The sequence below is a fragment of the Scomber scombrus genome, chromosome 15 (genome assembly GCF_963691925.1).
Source record: "Scomber scombrus chromosome 15, fScoSco1.1, whole genome shotgun sequence".
NCBI classification, from domain to species: Eukaryota; Metazoa; Chordata; class Actinopteri; order Scombriformes; family Scombridae; genus Scomber; species Scomber scombrus.
In genome coordinates this window covers 11525346-11549242 of record NC_084984.1, presented here as the reverse complement: position 1 = coordinate 11549242, position 23897 = coordinate 11525346, and the positions used below count along the sequence as shown (strand labels likewise).

Below are 23897 nucleotides of genomic sequence, written 5' to 3'. Positions count from 1 at the left end.
GCAGTCAATGCGTCACAGTCAGACATTTAGCCAGCAGCCTGTGCGTGTGCACACTGACAAATACTTTGTTGGATTTTGGGAGACAGAACATTTTTCGTCTGCTGAGGTGCTGTTCATGGTATTTATAGGTGTGCTGGGTAAATGTGCTAGGCGCTGAGATAATTGTGCCCCATCCTGAAGAAAATGCATGTGGTGTGTGCAGTATTCTTAAGGGTTCTTATTTTAAACACGCCGAGTATATTGCGTGAAACTAGACTGAAAAATTAAGAGTAAGAAATTAAATTTTTGCAAATGTCGCAAAGGGGTGAAAGAGAGGAAGGCCAAGTGTTTTAGTCTGGGTTATGGCTGTGCTAAGAAGGCAGTCAGGGAAGATTAGTGCCCATGTGAGAGCAGGAGGGATTTGAATGGATTGCACAGGGTGACCTGCTGTGCTCATGTAAACATCAGTACGATGGACCCTTCGTACTAGTTTACAGCGAGAACACACCCTTCCCGATATGCCAGGAGGTTGGTGATGGCCTCACTGTATGATTTTAAACTGGTGAATCATCTATACTCAAAGCTGCCATTGATCCTTTCTGTGTACTGTGGCCTCTGAAGCTCAAACAGAATATATAATGGCTCTCCCAAACATCAAAACACAAAGTGCTTTAAACCAGCATGATAGTAAATACACAGCTCTATGGGGTCAGTATGATATTATAATCAGTAACCCAGAGTGGAAGCAATGGCACATTATCTAGTCCCACATAGCATCATGACTACACTTGATATGCTACATAATCTATTCTGTGCTGCTCTCACATCAGTTTTCTATAATGCAATAATAATTATTGCTATATAATGACATTCCTACAGGACGAAATAAAATGTTTCGATTCATATAAACAGAGTTCAATAGATGAGCACAGCTGTTGTCATGACAGATTGATGCAGGGTGCTTTGGCGAATCCATCCACCAGAACATTAAGTCTTGGGAAGTGAAAGTGGAAGAACCCTAAATGCTTCACTAGTTAGTAATTAATTAATTTGCACAAGGCATCATTACAGGATGTCTGCCTCCCCTCCATGTGATAACTATGGGATCATTATACGAGTCCCATGGAGAATTAGCCATGGAGAGTTTATAAAGCACGGACCTTAAGACCTTTTTCTACCAGGATTACAAATGCATCGATTTCCTTCAGTGTGACCCTCCCCACAAACCCCCAACTTACCATCTACACTCACAAGGCAACCACCAACAACACACCAGTGAACAAAAATAACCGAGATTAGCCTAATCACCGCACTTATCACTTTAGCTCCCTCCCGAGACTATATCTGTCCTCCGTCTGCTTACTGTACTGTGCACACCACGCAGCAGGAAACTTGTGTTCACAGGGGGATACCCCGTTTGGACGCGAGATCAAAGTTGCTTTCACTGAACGTTTCTTACTCAAAACTCCAGCGGGGCTTAATACAAATTAAGAAAAAAAAGATATTGTCGCTGCGTGTCAAAATATGGCATGAGTTTAAAAACAAAATTATGCTAAAAAAATAAATAAGCAGCAGCTGTTGGAAAAATAGCAGATGTTGATTTTGTTTGACTGCTGCGGGGCTGCTGAAACACTTATACTCTAGGCTCAATAACGGAAGACAGCAGTGGTTTCAGGACGCTGCATATATTGTACACTACTCTGAACTGTAGCAGAGATCTGTGATTGGTATAGCATACAACCTGGTTCTATTTACATTTTAAGGAGAAAGAATGATGATTAAAACACTATTTAAAAAAAATATTGCATAAGACTTAGCATCCTGTCTGGATAAACTATCGCTTCTCTTTTTCTCTGTCCATTCCACTCGGTGTCACTGCCTTCCTATCTCTCTATCTGTCCCTCTCTCTTTTTGCTGTGCAGACATGTCTGTTTGCATCGTACATCAAATAAAGGGCAGAGGTGAGAGACATACTGACAGTGACAGTAAGAGACGCAAAGAGAGAGAGACAGAGAGAGATAAATAGAGGTACTCCCAGTGGAAGAGTATACAACATTTTAAATGCCATACATCAATGTACACACAGTGACAGTATGATACCATATGATGTGTGATCAAGTGACCTGAAAAAGCCAACGGTTGTTGTTGTAGTTGGCAGACTTACAGGAATCTAAGCTTGATGAATATGATAACTAGTTGTTATTTTTTGTTTGTTTGTTATTGTTTTTTTTAAACGCAAATGCCCTTTAAACATGTTTTTTTGTACGCCAATTCATAGTTTTAAATCTTGACATATATGGCATGCAGCATAGGAGAAATAGGCAATCTAGCCTATATTTAGCCTCCATATTTTCACACTTAAAAGCCTTGTAGGCTCCTCTCTGTGTTCTATTTATGAGGATATCAAGAAGACATACTTTTATTGTTGTGAGTGTAAGTGTGGTAGATCCAATGTTTGAAAGCCTATATCAAGAGTAAAACCTGTGCACCAACTCTTCCAGTCATCCAATACGTTCTTTCTTTTAAATATATGCACGTGTGTTACTTTTTAAGTTGCAAGAGTCAATAGTAATGTGTGCATAACCAGTCCCCGATTGAAAAAAAACACTAAAATAAACTGCAGCTGTGGCAGTATAATCAGAGTGGATAAAGCTATTCTCCTCTCACATAACACTACGGGTCTCACAATTAACTCTGTACTCTAAACCATATGGTCAAGCAATTAACACTATCTACTGCAGTTAACAAGACCAACTGACGGCAGAAGGAGCACTGAGTGACTTGGCATGACACAAATGGGTTAAATCTACAGGGGATGAGGAGGAAAAACTCGTCCTTTCAGGCGGTAGAGTCTGGGATTTTCCACCCTGTGGGCCAACAGTGAGCTTCCCTCAGAAAGCTGAGCAAGAACATGATTCAAGGCACATTATGTTCATCGTCAGAGAGCCGTGTCTTAAAACAGAGAGGACAAGGAAAACAGACAGTGCGAGAGAGAAAAAGCATTGTCCTTCGTTTTTTTTCTGCTAGACAAAATTGGACTGGAGGAGTCCATTAGGCTATTATGTGTGTGTGTGTGTGTGTGTGTGTGTGTGTGTGTGTGTGTGTGTGTGTGTGTGTGTGTGTGTGTGTGTGTGTGTGTGTGTGTGTGTGTGTGTGTGAGAAAGGATGAAAAAAAGAAAAATGCTTAGAGAGGGTTGAGAGTGAGAGATATAATGTGTGTTTTAATGAAGATAATGCCTAATTACTCCACCAAAGAAAAACATGGAAGCCAAAAAAGTGTGAACTGCTGTTTTGTTCAAGTATGACATTAACATTTGGAGGAGAAAAAAAACATTTTAAATGCATTAACATACTTATTAAAGCACAAACTAAACCTCTAATAAATCAAGTATATAACTTTGGTAACAGTAATGACCACCAAAACCATATGTTGACTGTGTAAGTGATAAAATATGGTTTTAAAAGCACATTTCCTAAATTTAAAGTAGGTTTTTGTCTCGACAATAGAACACATAGTTGTACAGCTCATTTAACATCAATGCTGCTGAATACTGCTATGACAGTGTGGGTTCATCTCAGTTAGACAGAGGTGCCCCTCCTCACAACATGTCAAATAAATGACAGGCAGATTGTCACACATTAAGACACGTGACAGAGCTCTTTAGCCCCCCACAGGCTGCAACTCCCACACACCAGACAACGAAGGTCTGTTTGGACTCCAGTACAAAAAAGGGTGAGGGGGGGATCCCAAATCTGTTTATGCCAATGACCAGCACAATGTTATAATACTCTGTTGAGTCCTGTCCACATGCTACGCAATGCAGAACATATTCTGATTTGGCTGTGAAATCAAAGCATTCACAAGCTATCTTGTCAGAAGGTCAGACCTGAATACAAATATGCAAACATGGTTACTGTTAACATGGAAACGCTAAAAAAATATATATTTTTAGCATTTTCCATAAAAAGGCTGCTGTTGTAAGACTTGCTCAACCAAATGGGATAAAGCATGTAAAAACACCACTAGGGAGATTGAACACTGATGAAAAATGCAAGAGGGAAGAAGAAGAGGGAGCGGTGAATTCACTGTTTCATAGCCAAGTGCTTCGTGGCACCTGACACACACTTTAGTGACAAATCCAATGCTTTTCTCTATGTGTGGATGTTGGTCAGTAGTAGCCACACAGCACAAAACATGATCCTGTTTACTGATATCAAATCAAGATAAAGATTATTTCTTTCTATTACAGTATGTTCATTTACAGAGCCAGTTTTAGACACATGAAAAGCAAAGATGAAATATGCATTGAGATTTTTATTCATTATTTCATATCCTAAATCAGCAAACTCTGTTACGGCACTGAGTGCACTAGAGCTTAAAATGTGCAGTTTACTGTTGGAATTTGTCTAAGACCAGAAGAAGACCAGATAGATATTCATTAAAAAAGTAATGAGCCTTAAAACAGAGAGACCACAATTCACCTTCACCTCCAGAAACTACTGGGCACCTACTGTATTACTCACAAAGATATATTTGTAAAATGTACAGAGGCCAATACCTTCAGAATACACTCAAATAAGAGGAATTATAATTATGTGAAATTATAAATTAGAAAGCATACAAGTCAACCCCCAAATGGTGTAGTATGGTGACATAGAAGGAGCAACTGCTCGAGCAGAAGCTCAGATATGAGAAGTGGAGGAAGTTAGATGATGTCTCCCTTGACTCTCAGTTAACTGCATCCAAATGCAAACTACACAACGAATGTCTTATCAAAAGAGTGTAATCAGCACGTCAGTTTTAATTCAGCTGCACAATTTGTTCCATGTGTGAAGAAATTATTCTGCATTCATTAACTTTCATGCAATTTCCAATCAACCAGACTTGTGTCATCTCTGTGAATGCATAAAAAAAGAGCGCTAAATATTACTCATGATACACATGCTGCTTCCAGGCCTTCTGCCCAGGTTTGATAAATAACATGTCTCAGGGCGCATAATTCATTTGAAACAAGTGCAAACATCTTAAGTTTTCTCTCAGTGTCCTCAACATACCTTTGTGTGTGGGTTAGGGTTAGGGTTAGGTCAGTAAATCAGACCTCTGTTTTCTTTGTAAAAACAGTGTTCCCTCCATAAAGTTCTTCTCTTTGGAACATTAAAAAAAAACATCCAGCTGTGCAGCAGCCTTGATAGGTGTGATTTAAAAACTCTGGGCTAATTCACACCTGCTCCAGGGTTGAAATTTGAAAATTTCCTAGCAGCCTTTATCTCACAGTGACTTTGTTATCGAGCAGAATTACTATAGATCTTCGCAAAATTCAACTCCAATGATTATCTGGTTCATTTTGAGTGTTTAATTTGAGTGTCTCTTATTGGATTTGATCTGATGGCTTAAAAACACTTATTTTGGGACATCATTTCCATAATTTGAACTATTTAATGGGGTAAATTCAGGAAAGTATTGGCCTGTGAAAATACAGTATATTGTAAGAATGAAAAAGATCATTTGTGCTACCAAACTGTCATATGCCACCTCTAGGCTACAGGATATGAAATATCAAAACGCACACACACAAACGCATGGACATGACACAGTACCACAATAATCCTCAGCCTCACATGCGGACATCACATCACATCATATCATATCACTTCACATCATATCACATCACAGGAAAAAGTTGTGTACAGCCATCAGCCAATGGCTCTACTCCACCGCAGCTTTCTCACAGAGGAGAGTCCTACAACTAAATGCCATTTGAGAGAACATGATAATGAGGCCAGGCTCCTTTTAATTATCCTCCTATAAATGTCATTTGCTGTTCACTGTGATAAATGTGTTGTATATTTTCGTATAAATTCAACGTGTCTTTGTCACTGTAATATATTACATGTAGGTGCAGCTTGAACAGACAAAAAAATAGATTATATTTAAAAATGTTGTTACTTAATTTAGCATTGATCCACCAGCTGTAATTATAGCGAGAAATAGGTTCAACACAACTACAAATCAATCCCAGCAAAGTTATACAAGAATCACCGTTGCTGCTGTGATAGACACATACTAAGTTGAAAAGTCCTCCCCATTGTTTCTCTCTATCTCCGTTTCTCTTGCTCTCATTTTCAACCCCACACATGATTCAGCACTTCATGATTCAGCACACCATCTGTGTGACTGTGCGTGCGTGTGTGTGTGTGTGTGTGTGTGTGTGTGTGTGTGTGTGTGTGTGTGTGTGTGTGTGTGTGTGTGATTATGCACCTGTGTCCCTGCATGAGACTGGGGCGGTGGCCTCAAGGCACTGAGGACTTGGCAAAACCTATTCTGAAACAGGTGAATCAAGTCCACAGGACTCAATAAACCAAAGCCGACTAATCTCCTTTGGAACCGAACTATCTGTTGCTGAGGTGGCAAATTACACAGTGGCCTCATTGAGAACCCCGAGTAAGCTTATGTTCATCAATGCTGTCATTTATCAATCAAAATGCCAAACATTCACTGTTTTCAGCTTCTCAAATGTGAGGATTTGCTGTTTGTATCATTGTGAAATGTTGATTTTGATCTTTAGCTCCTGGAGCATCACAGTAGGCTCTGGTAAATTTTATCAGACATTTTTCACTATTTTCTGACATAATTAACTGAATAAATGATCTACACATGAATACTGAGCATACTTATTAGCTGTAGTACTATATTCAAACTTCTCTGTTGTATACTTTAACTTGAAATGTACTTTCATTTAGTTTACATTACAAGAAATGATGTAAACTGCAGATAAATGAAGGCTACTATCATCAAAAACTATATCAGGATACTGAACCTATGACGTCCTTTCCTGACAGACAAACATTCACACCTCCTCCACCTCCATTCAGTTGACATACTAAAAGATGGAGGAGTATAAAAAGCTCTGCTGTCTGTCACACAATAGTACGGGTTATTTCAGAGGAGACCAAATTTAGCCAGAGTAATGTAGTTAAAGGCTCGTCTTCTGCTCCCACACAGTGAACTAGATACCCAGGTCAGCTGGCTCATATTTTCCCCTCTTTCAGATCAATTTACCGACTGAGCGGTGAATCAACTGCACACCTTTGCTCAGGATGAGGGATCCCTGAAGACACTCTAATTAAACAGATCACTTGCATCATGCCCTGCTGTCAGCTGCAGCAGAATAATGCCCTGGAAAAAAATAGCCAGCTTTATAAGACGTAATATCTTTCCTACGCCAGTGTCTTTGTACTTGCTGTAAAAGTGTAAAGTAATACCAGTCATTAGTGGTGAATTAAAAGAACACTTTGAGCTGACTCATTCTGTCACATTATTGCTCACAGAAAAAGGTTGTGCATTTATATGACAGCTCTGTGATTCTGATGCTGACAAAGTGGAAGTGGAGTTGCACAAAGCTGCCATTTCCTTCAGGCAGCTGGTTAGTGCCTCGCAGACATGTTCGTTTTCCTATAAAAAATGAATGTAGTTCTTGTTGCCTGACAGATATGATAAAATAAATCAACATCACTGATTCGGAGAAGGCTTAACCTCCCCATCAAGAATGCATACTGTGCATATGATTGGCAGAGGACCCTGAATGATGAAGTTTCGGGGCATCTTCATGCCACAAACTCTGGTGATGACATGATGACAGGAGATGATGACACAGTTTCATGACCGGGAGCAGCTTTTCAAAGCCATAAAGAATAAACTGGAATAGGGATAAGCAGAGAAAGAAAACTACACCAGTCAATAGTTTAGCAAGAATAATAATACATAATTAGAATAAATAGATTAGTAAATTACGGTGAATTTGTAGCTACGTTAGGGTGAAAATTGTCATTTTACCCCCTGTGCTGTTACTGTATTTGCTGTGTTGTATTTACTGTGTTTATCGTGACTATAGTGGGTGGGAGTCATTGTGTAACTCACCACGTGTGAAAATGTGCTGAAAAAGTAGTAGTTGGAGGGGAAATGTGTCAAAAAGCATATAGCATATGTATTCACTGCATCGCGAGGTACATATGTTGATAATTGTGGTTGACTTACAGTGTGTCTACTTACATAGCAGAGTCTGTGGCGTTTAACACACATAGGCTACACTCATCATTCAAAATTAAAGGACAAAAAGGTGACAAATCTCCCTCAGTATCACAAGAGAATACAACGTTGGTTTACAGGTAGTTTATCAACAGGAAAATTATGCCACTCTCTAGTTCTAGTTCTGCAGTTTGCTAAATTAGCTTCCAAAATGTTATATTAATGTAGTCACTGAAATTTTCAATGCAGCATGTCAGAGAGAAACAATAATTAGGTCCCAACAGATGTCTTACGAGGCAATCATTTATGACTTTTCTGCAGAGAAAATGCAAGAAATGGTGAAGTTACTAATTAAAAATATGAGTGTGTGTGTGTTTTTCCTGTTAAATCTGTAATGCATAGCCCATGTCAGTGTTTCCCATACATAGAATCAAGAATGTATGTTATTTTTTTAAAGGTATCAGACATTAACATTTAGGTGTTTTGTTTAAATTATTATTTCTAATTTAATATTACTTTAACAGCTCAGGGACGTCCAAGCAGCAACGTGTTGTTTGAGCATTTTTTTGCAATGTCAATTTGAAATAATGTTTTGTTTTTGAATGAAGGGGTGGAAATTTAAAAAATATTACTTTATCCGATTCATCGATTAATCGAAAAATAATCGACTGATTAATCGATTATCAAAATAATCGTTAGTTGCAACCGTATTATTTTTCAAAATTTTCTTCCGGGAGACCATACCCCCGGACCCTCCTAGTGTTGCTAGGTTACCGACACACAGCATCGCTGCTACAACGGCAACGCCGCCTCCCCCTGGTCAGAGCCCCTGCCCCTCAAAAGGTCTCCGTACGACCCTGCACCACACATTGCTACCTGGTCTGTTGGAAACACTGCATGTATTTCACAAACCACACAACAGACCCAGAACACAATTTTCTATATTTCAGTATAACCATAAACTTTCCAAAAGCCTGAAGCTTTTAGAGTATAAGTTGTTCCAGACTGATGGAAGAATATATTGTTCTACAAAATATGCTTCATTTGCAGGGAAAAGTAATCTAAATAAAGTAATACAGAGTATCAGTAAACAAAATGTGATGCTGTATAGATTACTTCTACTGATTTGTTAATGATAAGTTTTGACCCATAGCTTGGAAACAGACCAATTCAGCCCGGGGCCTCAGAAAGGGTACAGCCACCCCTGGGAGCGTGTATGCTGCCACAAGCCCAACCCGAGCCCTTGTGCCTTAGCTGGGATCTGGCGGGAGGCCTGGTGGCTGTGATGAGCCAGATGTGGCACTGGGAGCTGTGGGGATTCTCTACAGCGGCTCAAAAATATTATCCCCTTACTGCGCTTTCTTTTGCATTTTGTATTAAATACAATGAACAAACAGCAGCACTGGGTGAGGTGGTATCTAAAACTATTCCTATATAAATCATAAAGATTTATCCAACATTAGCACATATTCAAAGGTAACAGCAGAAGTTGGGGGGAAAAAAAGACACCCAGTCTGTCATGAATGTAAGGTCACTGAGATAATTAGCACAGTATCTGAGAGGGCATGAAATAATAAGAGAAACGTAAGGGATGCTGGGTTAGAAATGAATAGGAGCAGGGGGCAAAACCGCCCTTGAAAGATCTAAAAATGCCTGTGAAATTAAAATGAAAGGGCAAAAAATGCCCCCGATAACTGCTCTCATTATTTCATTGAATTGTTAAATACTCAGCCATTAAATATGATTCCCCTGTAGGCCACTATTATGTGAGTGTAAGGCAAATTTTTTCCAGGGTTCTCTGGGAATTGAGTAGAAATTGTTCACATCTGATAGCAGTATTAATTGATTTTTTGTTCTTCTTTTACCATTCAGAGACAACAGAAAGCTGTAAACACAACATTAACAAATTATAATCTTTTAGGTTGAAAAGGTGAGCAGATGGTTATATATAGATAGTACATTCAGCAGACACAGAGCAACATCAGCATTATTTTGGTGTTTCTGTCCACCTGATGAATGTATGTCCAATACTCACTCTCCCTGTAGCTCTGTTTTAGTTTCCTCCAACTTCTGAGGGAAATATCTGGTTCTTTAGCTGCTAAATGCTTAACTATGTTGACAAGCTAGTCACTGACTTTATCTGTGTGCTGTTTGGTATTGAGCAGGTAGCACACAGTGGGTTTATGAAAGCTTTTTGGATAAAAAACAGACGCCTTCTGCTGCTGGAAAAGGGTTTGATGTGACGGGTGAGACAAAGTCCTGAGTTACATCGAGACGTGTAAATGTACAGAATGCCAGCCCCCATTTGGTTGGCGCTTGTTTGTTTTGTTCAGTGTGTTGGATGAGCAGTAACTGCTCTGCATGACCTTCACACGGTATGCAGCAATTTCCCTAAGCACTGCATATTGCAATAATTATGTGTGAGCAAACAAATGAATGAATGATTGAACAAACACACAGAAAAATACATACAATTACAACTAGTGGCATCCAGTAGCACAAACACCAAGAAACATTGGGGTCAATGCCTGTACAACATGTATGTAATTCTCAACTAAAAAACCAAATATCAAATTTTACTTGTACATTTCAGTAGAAGTAATACTCATCCTCCAATATATAATTTCTCTTCATTATTTTTCGTACTAATTGGCGCAGCCAGATGGAGACGTCTACTACTCCTTTCTAATGAGTGACAATCGAGTGAGTGACTTGCTTAAATAAGATGCACCAGGTCCTTTGTGGTTACTTATACTGTAGCCATTCAGCTGTTAAACCATAATACCCAGCACAAGCTGAGAATTTATGGAGAAAAATGAGACATAAGCTAATACATTAGGTAATCATCTCATTGTGCAGTACATTACCATTTAGGACCTTGTGAATATGAGTTTGATTTTTTTTTTTTTGTGAAATTGAGTTTGTGGTATGTAAGTATGAGGTGAAGATATCATGTTTTTTTGGATGATTACTTTACATTTTGTCAGCTACAGACATCTTTATAGTGCACATTTAGGTCTATGAAAAACATCTATGAATCGCTCTAATAGAGTGTGTTAACAAGAACGATCTGACTTAGCCCAGTTCTCACTGTCCAGCCTGCGCTGATGAAATAATGTCTCGCTTTCCTTCACAGATGGAGGGAAGAAATGGTGACAAAGTGAGGATGGGGGCAGGAAGCACACAACAGATGAAGGGATGACGGACATGCAGGCTGGAAGATGACTTATTGTTGAAACTAACTGACTGAATAACTAACTGACTCCATCCCGGGCGGATGTATTGATGGTTCACTGCTTGAAACCCATTATGATGGCAGGAGACTGCGTTTGTCCCTCCATTAAAGCGCTAATCCTGCATCCTACACCTAACATGTTACGACAGCTTGGAATCTTTCCACCAAGTTCCTTTTTGTTTCCTCTCACAGCTTCTGTGAATGTGTCTGATTCGCTGTTGTTTTATTATTCAGCGAGTCTATTTAATGTGGTTACCCCAAAAGAACTATATTACATTTTTATCTTTATTTTTTAATTTACTAAAGTTAGACCGAGAGAAAAAAAAGAGTGCTACAGAAGGATGACATACTGTGATTGAGAAAAAGCATGCATAGGGGAGAGAGGGAGAGAATCACATTGGAGGACAGAGGCAGAGTTTGATTAGCAGAAAGACGAATGGAGACAAAGAGGAACTGAGGGTGCAGGGCTGTAAGCTCTGCTGTTGTATACGAGCATTATGACAGATCCCTATATACTACACCGCCTGCCTGCATGTTCACTGCAGATTTTCCTTAACCTTGTGACTATTTGTGTTTCTAACCTGCTCCATACTATCTCATCCTCCCACTGCATACAGTATGGTTCTGCCAACTAGATAGCAATATACTGTAATTTACTGCCCCCAAATTCATTATCAACTACCCACATAGTGTGCATGTCCAGATAATAATAACACAAAGCAACTGCGATCCATATGGTGCTCACTTTCACAATATGGCTTCTGATGTGTTTCCTACAATACTATAAATCTAAAACCATACTTGGCAAAGCTTGAAGAATGCTGAAGCATGAATCTTTTTTTTGTTGTTTTGTTTTGTTTTTCAAATGCCACATTTTATATTAAGGGGCAATATAAAACAGTTAAAAACAAGTACTGATAGGAAAATATAAGCTACCATAAACATTATAAAAGTCTGCCGCCTCATTGGTGCTTGAGCACAAAGATGATCTTTTTATGCTCTGTGTTCATTGATCCATAGCATGGGGGCTGGGAATTGAACACAGTGCACAATGGTAGCATTTACACTAAGTTCTGGCAGGATACTTCTCACAAATATACCTAATAGAGTGTTTATAAAAGCTTATATTTTAGGGTGCATTATATTTATGCTGCTAAATGCACCTTTATACAGCAAGTGATCTATTTTTACACTTCCAGTGATACTGATATATCATTGAGCCATGCTGTACGTGCACTCTAAATAATGTAAGCTCGGGTTGAGCCCCGACAACAACACAACCGCCTCTACCGGTGTAACAAACAACATGGATAACAGCCGCCAGATAACAACAAGGGCGGGAGACGGAGGGGCAAGGACGTTCAGGATGAGGTGAGAGGGAGAGGCTAGCACATTAAAAATCGTGTTGCGGCCACCTATTTACATGTTATCCAAGCTACTATTCAAATCAAACGTGATGTCAGTGCCTTGGCTGTGATGCCTACAATGCATCCGTCGGCTGAAATGGTTCAGTCGTGATATGGAAGAGCACAATCTTTTGATCTGTCAGTGTAATGAAATCATTACCAGGAGAGGGAGAGGACTAGAGCTTGGTTAAATAGTCTGAGTCAGGGAGTGTAGTGACTCAATGGAGGGTAATAATGTATCTCTCTCAGTTATGTCCTGTGGCGTATAACCTTGTGAATGTTTATACAAAAAAAACCAGAGGCGTCTGAAACATCCACACCAGCAAAATACTCAGAAAGCAGTTAATTTGGGCTCTAATTAACATTCCCTTTACTTTGTGATACTTTTTTGATAAAATAGTTAAATACATTATACTATGTCCTGAATCTAAATGTAATATACCTACGATACAGGTGGTACTGAGGCTTTCTTCTGAGAAACATGAAAGCAATTACTTTTGATTTCTGATTTTGAAATAATTTCACCCATCACTGAGCTGAGACTGACAGTACGACTTGTTACTCCAGATAAGCCTTCTGACCAGTGGTGATTGACAGCACCTATTAGATTTATATGTGCACAATTATATCTCTGCATTAACCTTTCAAGGTTGATACTGTGCTGCTGTGAAAAGCACCCAGCAAGAGCAAGAACAACCACGCAGCACAGAAATATAAATAAAATATACATCATAACTCTTTCTGACTCGTTGTCTGGCTCTGTTTTTATATCAATCTTTTTTCTATATATTTTTTTTGTTAACTGATGTGTAAAGACAAAAATATACGCACCTCCTCCCACTGATGTATGTATCTGATGAGTCGGGACAGTCTTAACAGACGTAGGAGACTGAGGATCTTGGTGAAGCGGACGATTCGCAGGGCACGGGCTGTTTTATATACCTCCGAGTCAAAGCCTTTCTCCACTATTAAAAATATATAATCCACTGGAATGGAGGAGAGAAAGTCCACGACGAACCAGCTCTTCAGGTAATTCATCTTGATGACCTTGGGGTCGAGGATGATCTCGGAGCTCTCCTCGTTGACAATCCCTGTCCTGAAGTTCATGACAAGGTCCACCAGGAAGATGGTGTCCGAGGCAACATTGAAGATCAGCCAGGTGGTGGTAGTCTGCTCTGAGAAGAAGGTTATTCCCACAGGAATGATGATTAGATTCCCCATCATCATGATGAGCATTATCAAGTCCCAGTAGAACCTGTGGAGAAACACACACAAATAAGATTACAGTCATGCAAGGCAGAAATCATATTAGAGACAGTTGAATATGAGAGTAACACACAAAAGGTAAATAGTCAATGAAGGCAAAAAAGAACATATAAGGGATTATCTGAATGGAATTAAACATGTCATACCCACTTCTAAAGCAAAACAGAGTTGAAAAGAAATTATCAGCATGAAAACACAACCTTGGACCATCTCCAGAAAATGTGAATATGTTTTGTGAGGCAGAACTGAGACTAGAAAGCATTCCAGCTGTTCTTAAACATAGCTGTGCTTAATAATAGCTGAATACTAACACCAACATGCTTTTTTTTCAGGTTCACCATCTTAGTTTGGTGTTCTAGCATTCTGACATTTGCTAACTAGCACCAAACACAAAGTTCAGTTGTAGGCTAATGGGACTGTCATACATTTTGCAGGAATTTGGCCAATTACCAAAATATTAGACACCTTTAAACCTATTGATGGCCCTAAATGAAAAGTCAGGTGATCACCAAAGTTATTACCACATATCCTTAGGATGGTGAATGTCAAAACCAAGTTTCATAAAAATCCATCCAAAAGTTGTCAAGACATTTCACTCAAAATCACAATTGTCAATCTCATGCTGGCACTACAGATAAAGTTAAGGGATCTCTCAATTTGATTAGATTCATCCTCTTGGGACCATGCATGTCTTATAAAATGTCACAGAAATCAATCCAATATTTGCTAAGATTCAGTGTGGATCGAAGTGGTGGACCGACTGACCAACATCCCTAGAGCCCTTCCGCTAGCGTGGCTAAAAACAATGTTATGTCTCTTATTTCCTGCTCTGGGAGTTCTACAATCAGCACATATTATATTACATGTGACATGCCCATATGTCTTAAGCAATAATCAGTAGAAAATTCTTTAAAATTGTGGTCTGTGGCTGTGCAAAGGGTGTTATGTCCTCACAAGCTACCCCACTAAGGAGAGCCAACACCAGGTGCAGCCCTGACAGTTACATTATGCTTGAGTTGTTTCCAAATCTCTTTTAAGTCTTTCGGCTGTCAGGGCCTCAAGTTAACTATGATTTAAGGACATCAAGAAACATGGTGCAACCACTTACTGTATGTAGGGCCCTGTAGTATGAGACCCTCTCATTCTGCATGGCTGTGTTAATGTCCCTGCCCACTGTCTTGTGATGAACAGGGCCACAAGTGATTCATCAGCACCCTGCGGTTTTCACGAAGTGTCCTGGGCTCCGATAAAGGCTGAGCAACCATGAATGAAAATAGATGCTTTCAGGAATCCTATCTCGTGCTAAAAACTCTCCACTGACGCCATCCTTGCTGCCTGACTGCCTGCCTCTGCCTTGCCATCCATCCATTGCTGTTGTTGAAGATGGAAATGGACTGGCTGGCTGGTTGGCAGGCTGCCTGTCTTTGTTGGCAGACTGGCCACCCAGTAATGGATCTGTTTGAATAAATTAACCCAGGGCCTTGGCTTTATAAATATCCACAGATCATGTGTCTGAAAATTGTCTTCACTTCAACTAAACAGCGGTCATCTAGATGGTTCATTATATCTACCACAGGTATTTTTACACCAGCAGGCATTGAACTGAGGCCTGTGAAGTGGGCTCTTCATATGGAGAACCGTGACTTACTGCAACACCTTGATTGGGACATCAAAGAAGAGTAGATGATGCTACCATTAAGACTACCAAGTCTTAATGGTAGCAACATGAAACAATGACAATGATCATGAGGATCATAGGGTAGGTTATTTCTTTGTCATAGATATTAACATGTTTGAATAAGAGGCTGCAGTGTAGACATCCACCATAATTAATCATTTCAATTGATTGTCTATTTTTATCTGAGGGAAAAAGGAACAAAGATAAACCATGATTATAAAGATATGTTTGGAAATTCTTTCAGTTTGTAGAAAACATAAATTATTTTAGATTACTTAATCAGTCTGTAATTAAGAAGCATAGCTGTTGGAACACTTTGACTTTATTTCTTTTATTTAAATTTTGTGAAAACAATGCAATACCTAACTACATTGATAATATAGTATCAAATTCAATTAATTTGAAACCACATAGCTTATGCTTATAGCTGGCTTACCACAAGTAAACATCCTGATTCTGCTCAACAGCTCATTGCCAGCATCTGTTAATTACTATGCTCCAAGGATTAGCAATGTTGGATGTCTTCCATTCTGGTATCGACAAATCCAAAAAACTGAGAGCACACATCTCTTAGATATGTATTTCTCTCATGACTTGAGTATGTGGCATTTATACTGTACATGACCGCTAGGACGCCAACTTATTCATGAATAAAACATTGTGTTTCTCTCCTTGAACTAGAAACTATAAAGCAAAACAAAACAAAACATACTGCATGAGAAGGTAGTTACTCACAAACTTAAAGAAGGCATGAAAACCCTAAAAAATGTAGAGCAGTCCAGATGTACATTCCTCATTTCAAGCCAAATCTAAGGCAAGTGCCCCCTTTTTTAAAGAGCCAGTCACAAAGCGTGTCATTGCAGTCAGCCACAACAACTGCTCAAAAACTGCATCCATCATTGTATTAAGCTCGTGCTTCAACGCTCCAACTCTGAGAACGCACACAACCCCAGCTAAAAAAGTAGCCGAGTGCAGTGCAACCGGCTGTAAACCCATTTCCAACTCCAGCAGTGCATTCAGACCCCTGTTTAACTCCTGCTTCATTTTTGGCTGCTCCTGCAGTGCACCTTCTTAACTTTCACATCACCTGGTTCTTAAGCAATACGCCCACTACCAGCTCCAGCACAGTAGCGGACCCAGGTCTTGCTTCAGCCTCTTTATTAATTGGGAAAGAATGGAGCATGTCTCAACCAAATATATATCCACAAAATGATATGTCAAACCAAAAAAAACCATATGACACATGCCTCACTATACAACAGCCCCCTTGGACTACTTTCTGTAGAATCCAAAAAAGACAAACCATGTCGCGCTGGCAATCATAGACATCACTGCTGTGGTAGATTAGAGAACCTGCTGCTCTTTAGTGCAACCAGCACCAGTGTAGGCGGAACAATTACCATCACAACAATCCTGCTCTGTATCAAGCCAACTCATTTCTTCCTGTAGGTTTCCTCCCTACAACAAGTGCTTCATCATAATCAATGCCAGACCACTCCTGCCAAGCAACAGAGGGAACCCCACACAGTCTTACTCAGCATAGCCCGACCATATCCAATCTGTAGTCTAACAGTTAAACTGTGCTACATTTCTATTCAACTCTCTTTAGCCTGTCATTGAATCTTTAAGAAGTACATGTAGGGATGCAGTATTTTAAAATGTGTGCCTGTAGACACCCAGTCAATGAAGAAACAATTATACTAGTTTTATAATGTGGGGCATATAAATCTTCAAATTGAGGAATGGAATTTTAATATTGTTAATGTATGTTATTATTAATGACCTGGATATATTTCCAAAAAAGCAGGAGCAGCTTATTTTCACATTATTACAACACCAATATAGATATAGAAATTTTAATGGTGAAATAAACTGTGTGCAAGAACAGCAATGTGGCATTTTAACTATGATCATATAATAATTATAATGGCTAAAACAAACTCATGTGTCTTGGCCAAACAAACACCCTCTTTAAAAACAGACTATGAAAGAGTAGTCGTTTAGACTATGACAAAGGCATCTCCTTAGCATAACCAGAGGTGTATGAGACCAGGCATGAGGCCTCTCTAAAAATCTATGAATAATGAATATTACTAACCTGCCATTAATCTTTAAGCAGCCACTGTGTACAAAGAATGTGTTGGATATTGAGTTTCAAACACTCCCTCAAAGCAATATAAAGCCTGTGTGAATAGTAGTGTCATTCATGGACTGTACTTACGTAATACTTTTCATTAAAAGACTGTACAATGTTTTTTGTTTTCTCTTTTCTCTTTTTTGGTCATACAAGGTTCTGCCACAGTATAAAAAAGAATAAAAGTAAATGTATAATATAATATTATAACAGTGAATTATAGCTAGTGATACATTATTATAGCAAAAACCAAATAATAAAATAAAAAAATAATTAAGTTGTTAAGTTAAGCCCTACAGATGAGAACAGATTAACTTTTAAGCCAAAATACAAGGTGACCTACCAAGCAAAGAGTACCCTTGCTGTCTATCATCTATGCACCAGCATGTTAGGTAGCTTAAAGTGCTGGGGTATTACCTCACAGTACCACTTTCAAGCCAGAAGGCACAATCTCTCTGGCATGGAAGGGTTGTGTCTTTACACTGGTTAGAGGACAAGGACTTCCTCTGAAAAACTGCCCTTTGGAAAATGTCATGACGAAGGCCCCTCAGGGGGCTTTCAACAGCCTGAGTTAGTGAAATGTTTTCTAATACAGCAGAAATTAAAGGACACACCACCATTAGGCTGTCAGACTCTGCACTTCTGACTGAGTATGTCTCACTGGGAGGATGCAGGTCTAGATCACTCCCTGTCACTTGTGGTACCACATGTATCGGTTCTCGACCCCATTCTGTTCACCCTCTACAATGCTCCCCCTGGGATGTCATCAGCAGATGTAGGATGTCTTTTCATTGCTATGCTGCCCCAAACCCTGTCTTAAGGTGATAAAGGGCTGGATGAGTATACATTTCCACCAGTTAAACAGCACCAAAACTGAAGCTCTCATTATTGGCACTCAACGTCAGATTCAATTATCCCCCATAACTTATTTCACCTTTGACAGCCAGGATATCCCCCTCTATTCCTCAGTCACTAATATGGGTGTTAGGTGTGACCCCTTAGGGGACCATATAAGACATCTATGCATAACCTCTTTCTACCATATCTAAACTCTGCCCCTCCCTAACACTGACAGATTCAAAACAGAGCTGCCAGGATCCTGATAAAAGTGCAAAAACACAAACATATAACACAAATTCTCTTTTCATTGCACTGGCTCTGTCTTCCTCTGGCTTGACTACAAAGTCCTGCTACTAACATAAAAATCTATGAACGGACAGACACTTCCCTACCTAGAGGAACTGATCATAACACAAACCTCCACCCACACCCTCAGATCTGCCAACAGCTCACTCCTCTGGGCCCCTAGTACTAAGCACCACACGATGAGGGATCAAGCCTTCTGCTCTGCTGCACCAGGCTTGTTACTAACCATCTCAGACACAGACCCTAGACTCTTAAAAAATGCCTAAAAACCTTTTTATTCAGGAAAGCTTTTTCTTAATTCTTGTTGCTATTTTCTATATGTTGTGTGTTCTATGTTATTATTACTGTAGCACTTTGTGTTTCACTATGAATGTAAAGTGCGGTACAAATTAAATGCATCATTACCATTATTATTATTTGTTATTTCTGATCCATAATCACTCACTACAACAATTTACTAAATTTACAATTTACAGCACTTTTCTAGGTCATTCATCCCCCAATTGTTCATTGCAGTAACAGTGCAGAAAATGTAACCCATACATTTAAGACAACCATTAATTAATACAATAAGTAATAACCATAAAGAAGGTATGCATATTACTGAATTATTCATGTCATACCCTTTGGCCATCTTTTAGAGGGGGTCAATCTCCTTACATAATTGTTTTCAGAGACTGCTAAGCTCATTGACTGTTGTGTTGTGCCACTAATCCTTGCCCCACCGTTATTGTACATCTGTGTGTGCATGTGTGCACACGGCATGTGCATATGCCTTTGTTTTTGTGTGGGTGAGGGCAGGATATCCTTGTTAGCATTATTATCCTGGGCCTACCCAGCAACTACCTAGCAAGTGCAAGGAAATTGTAGAGGTGCAAGGAAAATAAAGGCCCAGTGTATATTCAGGTGGTTAGAGCCATCATGCCCATTGTGTTGTATTTCATTACTGCACTAAACTATATCAATGCAATCTGTCTGTCAAAACAAGGTGGAGGGTGGAAGCACAACTGCAACTTTTAGTGCACCAATTATTTAGCTTGGAATTGAGCTTACATAACAAGCTCCAGCTCTGGATCAGCAGCAGAAAACTGAAAGAACCAGAGTGGTGCATACCCAGACTTGCTCTGACTTCAGGACCATGGACAGCTCTATGTTCAAGGCAGAGGAAACAACGGTCCTGGCACTTTACATGTGGCTACAGCAGTGAAACGGTGATGACTGTCACCATCAAGCTGTGCCAGGGGACACTGGTGCACAGAATGGGCCAGATGAGATGCTTAATTGGTGAGGTGGTGAACTGTAAACAAGCAGCTTGTGGAGAACCAGTCCTGCTTGTACCTGATCTCATCTGTTTCCCATTTGAACGCATTGTGTTCAAATGTTCAACAAATTAGAGCAGGCAGGCTGTTTGTCTACACTCTAACTGGCTGGGCAAATTTGCTACAATGCTTATCATGAATGTGTGATGATATAGTCGAGTCGTTGCTTCTTTCACCAGGCAGTTTCACTTCTTCGGGACAACAGGACATGGCACTTTTGGCTTGCTTAGGTGAGAGAATAGCATGCCAAAGAAAATAAACAGCCTGTGGGCCAATCATGTCACTGTGGCATTTAGAAAATGCCAAGAAAGGAAGAGTGGCATGATCCTTCTGCAGCTCCTTTAAAACAAACACATTCCATCACATTTCTTCAGCAGGGCAGCTTAAAAAATATATCACCCACACATTAGTCTAGTCACATGTTTGTAATTATAGCCTATGATTAGATTCCATGATCAATTTCCTCTCATTAATTCAAAAACCACGGCCATCTTCCCCTTAATCGTTCCCCTACACGATTTTTACCGCATTCTGTGCATTTTTTTTTCTTGCAAACAGGCCCAGTCGTCTTACCGCCGCCTATGAAATGTTTACAACCGTGATGGTGCATCGGCATTGTCACGTTGTGTGCAGGTACTGTCGCCCCTACAGAGGCTGAATATGTCGCAATGAGGACCTGACACTGTGCTGTTAAGTGTGCAACAACCAGAATGTGTGTGTGTGTGTGTGTGTGTGTGTGTGTGTGTGTGTGTGTGTGTGTGTGTGTGTGTGTGTGTGTGTGTGTGTGTGTGTGTGTGTGTGTGTGTGTGTATTTTCAAATCATGACATTCACCATCATTTTTTCCAAGGACATTTCACACTGATACACCTTTGTAGCCTTAACACATCCCTCTCTATTAGGCTATAATAAAAATGCCGCAATGAAACACACACATACACACACACACTCGCAAAGCACATTTTGACAGTGAAGCCGTCAGCCAGCGGAAGTCCGATTGCCTAAATACAGAGGTAGATTAGCGCTTTGGGGCAGGCTGTGCGTGTGCTGATGACAGAGCGTTATGTGTGAAAGTGTACAGCTTGCAGACCCTAGGGTGACGGGAGGGGTGGATAAAAAAAAAGGGAGGGAGGGGAGGGTGAGCAGGTGTCTTTTCCAGCCCTTACCTAAAATCGCTATATGGATGAATGATCCAGTATCCGGCCGTTTGAACCCTCTCTTGCTCTTTCTCCACGGCTTTCTGACTGCCGAACATACGCAAGGAGAACTTATTGACTCCGGGCTGCATCATCGCCCCAAATTGCCTCTGCATAAAACCAGATTGCCTGGCCGCCCCCTCCAGATCGTCAAACCCGACCATGGCCTCTTCCCTCTCCCCCTTGAAGCCCACTGAGTTGCCATGGTCCTTCATGTTCTGGCTCCCCGTGTTATTTTTCTGTATCGAGTCTTGCCTCTGAAAAACATTATTCCCATCCGCCTTCTCCTCCTTGTTGCTGGAGAACGAATTAGATTTGTCTTCCATGGTGTTCTTAGTTTTCCCGTTTTTCTCTGTGGCCAAGCGTTCCGTCTCCTGCTCGGGAGGACTGTGCGTAAAACTCGAGAGGACCCGCCGAGGGCTCTCCTGTTTCTTTTGATGTCCTTCAAACTGTTCAGCTCCTCTGCCTTCAACGCGAGTGCTGCAAACTGAGACAGAGTGCCAGAGAGCCCGGTGGATCAGGTTTCTTGGGTTACCGCCATCTACCGACGGCCCCGGCTCCTACCGTCCAAAAGCCTCTGCCTCGTCTCACTTCGCACGGCACTGCGGTTTAACTGGCACATGCTCCTGCACCTTATTTACATAATGTGGCTCATGATAGCACCCTCCTCTATCCTCATATGTCACCAGTTTCACACATGACAGGAGGAAGCCAACGTCATGGGAACAGATCGATTGTAATTCAGTGATATATGAAGTCAATGAAGACGTGCTTTTTCTTCTTGTTTATAAAAAGAAAAAAAGAAAAATCAGTTGATACACAATGTGTGCTTCCTGTGGCTTGGCTGGCAGCAGGTTTGTTTCCTACTGAGGAGTGATAATAGAAGACAACACGGTGAAACATATTGTTATGTCTGCGTGATCATACTTAGTGTCACTGGTCATGTGAGAAAACTACATGAACATTTTGTGGAAATCACACCTTGAAAGGTGTTGCTGATATGAGCCAACATTTAGAGTTTGATTGTAGTCTGCAAGCTACTTGTTTGTGGCAACTTGCAAGTAGACAATATGCTCCAAATAAAATCACCTGCATGGTGCATTTTAAACCAGAGTTAATAAGGCAATAGTTAAAATCCTTTTGATGCTGTATAAATGGAGGGATGACCTCTTACACCCTCTTAAACGTCTCATTTTTCCCACCAATCTTCAATTTTTGTTTAAATAAAAACAATTTAGTTTTTTTCAAACACCATGTTCATCCAGACATTTCTAATTAAATTAGTGGGTTTATTGTTGTTTTTATAAACCAACAATGTTCACAGAGGGCACCAGTTCAAATAAAATAAGGTGATTACTGATAAACAAAAGAAGGGGAAAAAGAAAAAGAGGAGAAATGACCTACACTGAGTAAGATTAAATGGTAAACTTGAAGGAGGACAATTTGGGAGATTTGAATTACAAAACAGTGAAACTGCTCTAAGAAAATAGCAGGGGAATGAAGTGATGGGGGAGGAATATTTATCATAGATAATGGGCAAAGCAGAAGCATGGAGCAAACAGGATGAGTAATGGTATTTGAAGGAACGACAGGATGAAAATAACTGGCTTGGGAAAGTGGATGAAGAGATGCAGAAAGAGAGAGAGAGAGAGCATGCAGAGAGCACCCCAGCTCATGCTTTCCCCATGATGGCATCGTACACATGACACATGACACATGACACATGACACACAAATCCATCTGCTCAACTAAACCTATGGAAATGCAGTACACACATAAGATCCAGAATATTTTACATTTGGTTGAAGCTGCAGTAATGCATTAAATGCTACCACCTCCATGTCAAGCATACTGACATAAAAATAAGATTAGATGTTTGATTGCCATACAATTACATATAGAAGAAAAACAATTATTTATGATATCATTTACTCTAGTAAAAGTAACAATATTAAACAAAAACAAAAAAAGAATTACAAATAAAAGTTTAAAATGCTAATTAACTACAAATAAAAAGCAAAATGAAAGTACTCATTATGCAGAATAGTGGTTGTCATTGTTATGCAATTGGATCATTATTACTGATTCGTTAACAAATAAACAGATATAGATTTTCTTTTAATGTAAAAGCTTAATTCCCAAGTAATTAACAATAGCTTTTATATGAATGTAGTTTAAATAAAAATATACAATCTTTCCCTTTGAAATGCAGTGAAGTGATGATTTAAGATAATGACAAATATTAAAAGCACAGTATTTTTATTTTATAGTTATTATAGTTGAGACTATATAATGCTATGGGTATGTGATAAATACATTTTCACAGTTTTTTCCCTAATACTTTAATGTACTAAGTGCACCCTTTAATATGGTGCTGTTGTGATGTATCTCCTGATATCAGTACAATGAAACAAAACTGAAGGTTACAGCCACACTAGCTGCTCGGTGAAGCTGTAATTAGGCACAGCTGCTAAAATGCTCATAATGACAATGCTAACATGCTGATGTTAAACC

The 23897-nt window shown here is 39.7% G+C and overlaps 1 protein-coding gene across 1 annotated transcript in view; it reads right to left on the bottom strand.

The window, feature by feature from the left end:
• LOC133995297 (potassium/sodium hyperpolarization-activated cyclic nucleotide-gated channel 1) overlaps nt 1–21709 on the bottom strand; it is a 70362-nt gene extending 48653 nt beyond the window's left edge. Inside the window, exons 1-2 of the mRNA XM_062434638.1 lie at nt 21354–21709; nt 13478–13901 (exon numbers count right to left, since the gene is read on the bottom strand). Coding sequence (XP_062290622.1) covers nt 13478–13901; nt 21354–21709 — 780 coding nt within the window. The remainder of the gene's footprint in view (nt 1–13477; nt 13902–21353) is intronic.
• Nucleotides 21710–23897: the final 2188 nt, after the last annotated feature.